This window comes from Montipora foliosa, chromosome 4 (genome assembly GCF_036669935.1).
Source record: "Montipora foliosa isolate CH-2021 chromosome 4, ASM3666993v2, whole genome shotgun sequence".
In the NCBI taxonomy this organism is placed as follows: domain Eukaryota; kingdom Metazoa; phylum Cnidaria; class Anthozoa; order Scleractinia; family Acroporidae; genus Montipora; species Montipora foliosa.
Window position 1 is genome coordinate 12,668,190 of NC_090872.1, and position 3,463 is coordinate 12,671,652.

The 3,463-nt window shown below is 40.0% G+C and overlaps 1 protein-coding gene across 1 annotated transcript in view; it reads right to left on the minus strand.

The window, feature by feature from the left end:
• The window catches only part of LOC137999883 (uncharacterized), a 24,080-nt gene extending 20,617 nt beyond the window's left edge, over positions 1-3,463 (minus strand). Inside the window, exons 1-3 of the mRNA XM_068845846.1 lie at positions 3,154-3,463; positions 813-1,177; positions 438-593 (exon numbers count right to left, since the gene is read on the minus strand). Of these exons, the coding sequence (XP_068701947.1) occupies positions 438-593; positions 813-1,177; positions 3,154-3,448 (816 nt within the window). The 5' untranslated portion in view covers positions 3,449-3,463. The remainder of the gene's footprint in view (positions 1-437; positions 594-812; positions 1,178-3,153) is intronic.

The window sequence follows — 3,463 nt, forward strand, 5'->3', positions numbered from 1 at the left end:
AGACTTACTTAGCTTCTTTTCTTCTGTACTTAGCAAATTTGAACATCAAAAGAAAGCATCACTTTAGTCTGTTCGATCCAGGCCATTTAGCCGGTTTGCTTCTAACCCTTCCAAAATGTATCACCCTACTTCTGACAACTGCTCTGAGCAATTTGGTATTCGTAAACGCAATTAAAGAGCGTCGTGTTTTTTTTGGTTTGTCTTTTTTTTGATAATTTGAGTTTAATGTGTTTCCTGTACTCTATGAAAAGCCCAGTAAATTGATCACTAGCATCAGACAATAACAACAACAATAATAATAATAATAATAATAATAATAACAACAACAACGATTTATTAATAAACAGATCCACAAGGTGGCTCTTCTATGTTCTGAAGTACATCAGAAGAAAAAAAAGAAAAGATGAATTGACAATGATGCTTACGTAGTCACTTACCACTTTGAGATCAGAATGGATGCCATCAAATGTCATGAATTCTCTCAAGCAGACCACAAACCCATCATTGGAGATGTCTTCAACCCAAATGTTCATGGAATCATGGGGCCTGTCCAAATGTTCATGTTCAACGGTGACAAACACTTGGGGCTTGACCTGAAAGAAAGATAAAACATTGAAAACGGAGCGATTAACCTCAGCTCATTTTTTAAAGGATACTTGCATTTGGGTGAGTTTGTAAAACGTGGCCCAAGAGTTCAAGAAGAGGTGCCTAACATCTTGGATTGTTGCAGGGGTTCACGGAAAACATGCGCCCAAAGATTGTGGGTCATACACCAAACTCGCGTGCTAATTGCTTTGTGGTCATGAACTTACACTGGTGCGACTACTGAGTGATATCGTTTTGCATTGTGTCCTCGAAGTGAACTCGTCAAATTCTGCAATTCCTGAGTTTATGCCTTGATGCGATCCTTGGAATGCCAACCAGCTGACCACAGAAGCGGTGCTTGAGCCATTTCCTGCTTCGCGCTCGCAGACGTCAAAACCGGAAGTTGTCACCGATTTGACCCATAATGAGGCTGGGTCGTGAATCCTGATATGCTTGTTTCCATGGCTGACAGTAGCTATCACTTTCACTTCACCAGAGCCTTTAAACTGCGTTAAAAACGTGACCGACTGACAACCATGATTGTTTTGCGAAGTGTCAGATATATTGACTTTTCCGACTTGAAAATCAGCCGCTGGAATTAAAATCGAGAGCAAAGAAAAAGATATACGTTATAACAACCTCCCGTTCAATTTAGTTTTCAACTTGCGCGTTATTTTAGCTAGGATGCTTATGAGACATCATAACTTTCAAAGCGTCCAAATAACTTTTCAGCTAACCACATGAAAGACAGTGATTTATTGTCATGATGAAGACGTGGTAACGTGATTTAATATGGCGCGTTTGACTGCCAGTGTTTCGTTGAAGCTGCAAAGTAGGAAGTTAACGAAAACGGTTAACCACACAAAGACGACGATACTCACACTGTGGCGACAAGTGAAAACTGTTCACTGAGATATAACCAACAGGCTAATAATATCTTAACTATTCGATTTCATCAGTGACAATTCTAGCCATGCGTCTCTGGGGTTTTTCTAATTTGCTTGAATTTGCAGCACCGCAGCAGTTCCATACTGTGCCAAAAAAAGACCCATATCATTCAATGTCCAACCTCTCATTCAGTGTGAGGCTAGACGTGCAAAGACAATGCAAAGATAAAGCCTTTATTGTCCCCACGGACTCCAAAATGGCCTCCAAGAGATATTTTCATATGACCTTGAAAAATAAACTTAAAAACATTTAATTGGCTTATCCACAGGGAGCAGTGGAGTACTATTTGACCGTTTTTTCGATTAAATTCACCGTACAATTGCAGCGCGAATCGATACCGAGCTGAAAACATGCAAACAGATATATTTTAAAACCTCTGGTAGCTGATCGAGATAAAAAACTCAAAAGGCTCTTGTATTATATTTTTTGTGACGTCACGTGCAAACCAAGAATTGCTTGAAATTACATGGGTCTGTGGAAAAAAAATTACAGACAAATGTAAGGGAAATTTAACAATTCGCTGGGAAAATTATACTGCAGGTAGGATCCTCAATTTTTGTCAGTAAAATCCTTTGGTTAGCAACTTAAGTTAACCATTTACAAATTTTTCTACATTCAAGGTTTTCTCAAATTATTTTAACGCAGATTCCCATAGAAACACTGTTATTTCTGACACGTTTGCCTACTCGTCAAGATGGCTTCCCGTGACAACCGTGATAAGGCCTATTCTTACCAACTTCTGAAGAGAGATTTGTTTTCCACTTTGAATTTTTGATTGTTTTGTCTATTATCCTGGTGCTGATGCCGTTGTTTCTTGAAGCGAAGTTTCCATGTCTTGGTGCAAAACAAACAACGGCTGCCGGACCTCGACTTTCGTTTCCGTCACCGGTATGTTAGGGTCAACATTGAACTAGTCACACGGTGGTCAGTTTCATCCCTTGTTTCTTTTTCTACCGATAGGATTTCAACCAAAACACGATCGTTTGTGTGTAGTTTGATCACGAGCGGTGAAGATCGATTCGCGTTGCCATTAATTGTACGGTGAATTTAACTGGCAAAGACTACTCTGCTCCCTGTGTCTGCACTAAGCGGGGGGACCTGGGACCGAGAAAGAAAAATCCTTTCAGTGCCAGGGTGGGGTTTAAATTAGAAGCAACCACATACAAGCCCATCTGTCTCGGCTTTAAAGCTTGCGATAGTTACGGAAGAAAAAAATTCTCTGTGAAAAGTACAACAGCTGATGCCAGAGCAAGAGTGCATGGGCATCCTGAATCATTGAAAATTATTGCGTTGCAGTAGTGCAAAAGTACAAGTGACCTCAATGACTGAGTATGTCCACGAAAAGAAGGAATTGAAATACCTAATTATAATGAATAGGAAGGAAAGAATTATTCAAATGTTAATTAATGAAAGTGATCAGGGTTCAGCTTTTGAGCCAAAAAAAGAAAACAAACAAAAAAGCGTAGATGACGCACGACGTTCTATTTAAAAGGAAAAAAATGTTTTTACAGGGTTCAAACTTCGAAAAGATGCGGAAAAAGAGTGTTTGTAACTTGAAAGGTTTACGGATTTACAGTCAGTTATGTTTCTTTGTCACAAAGAAGTTAGGGTACGGCTCACCTTTCGTGAAATACACCTGTAGTAAAAGCAACTGAACTGCGTAGAAAGCGAGGGCTTGTTTTGATGCCATCATGCAGGTCTCTAAAGCCGACTTCGTTTCCACTTTGCAAAGGACTGCATTTAAACAACTAAAAACTGGTCTTATAAGGCCTCTGTCTTCGGGTTTGGAATGAGGAAGAAGAAGCTTTTCTTCAAAAGCATGCGTTTCAGCGTTGACAGCCACTGTCGATCTCAGAACTGAGAGCCTTAAGCTGTCAACTGGCCAGCAGAGGTCATGACCGACCCAAGCTCGCATTTTGAAACGGGCTTT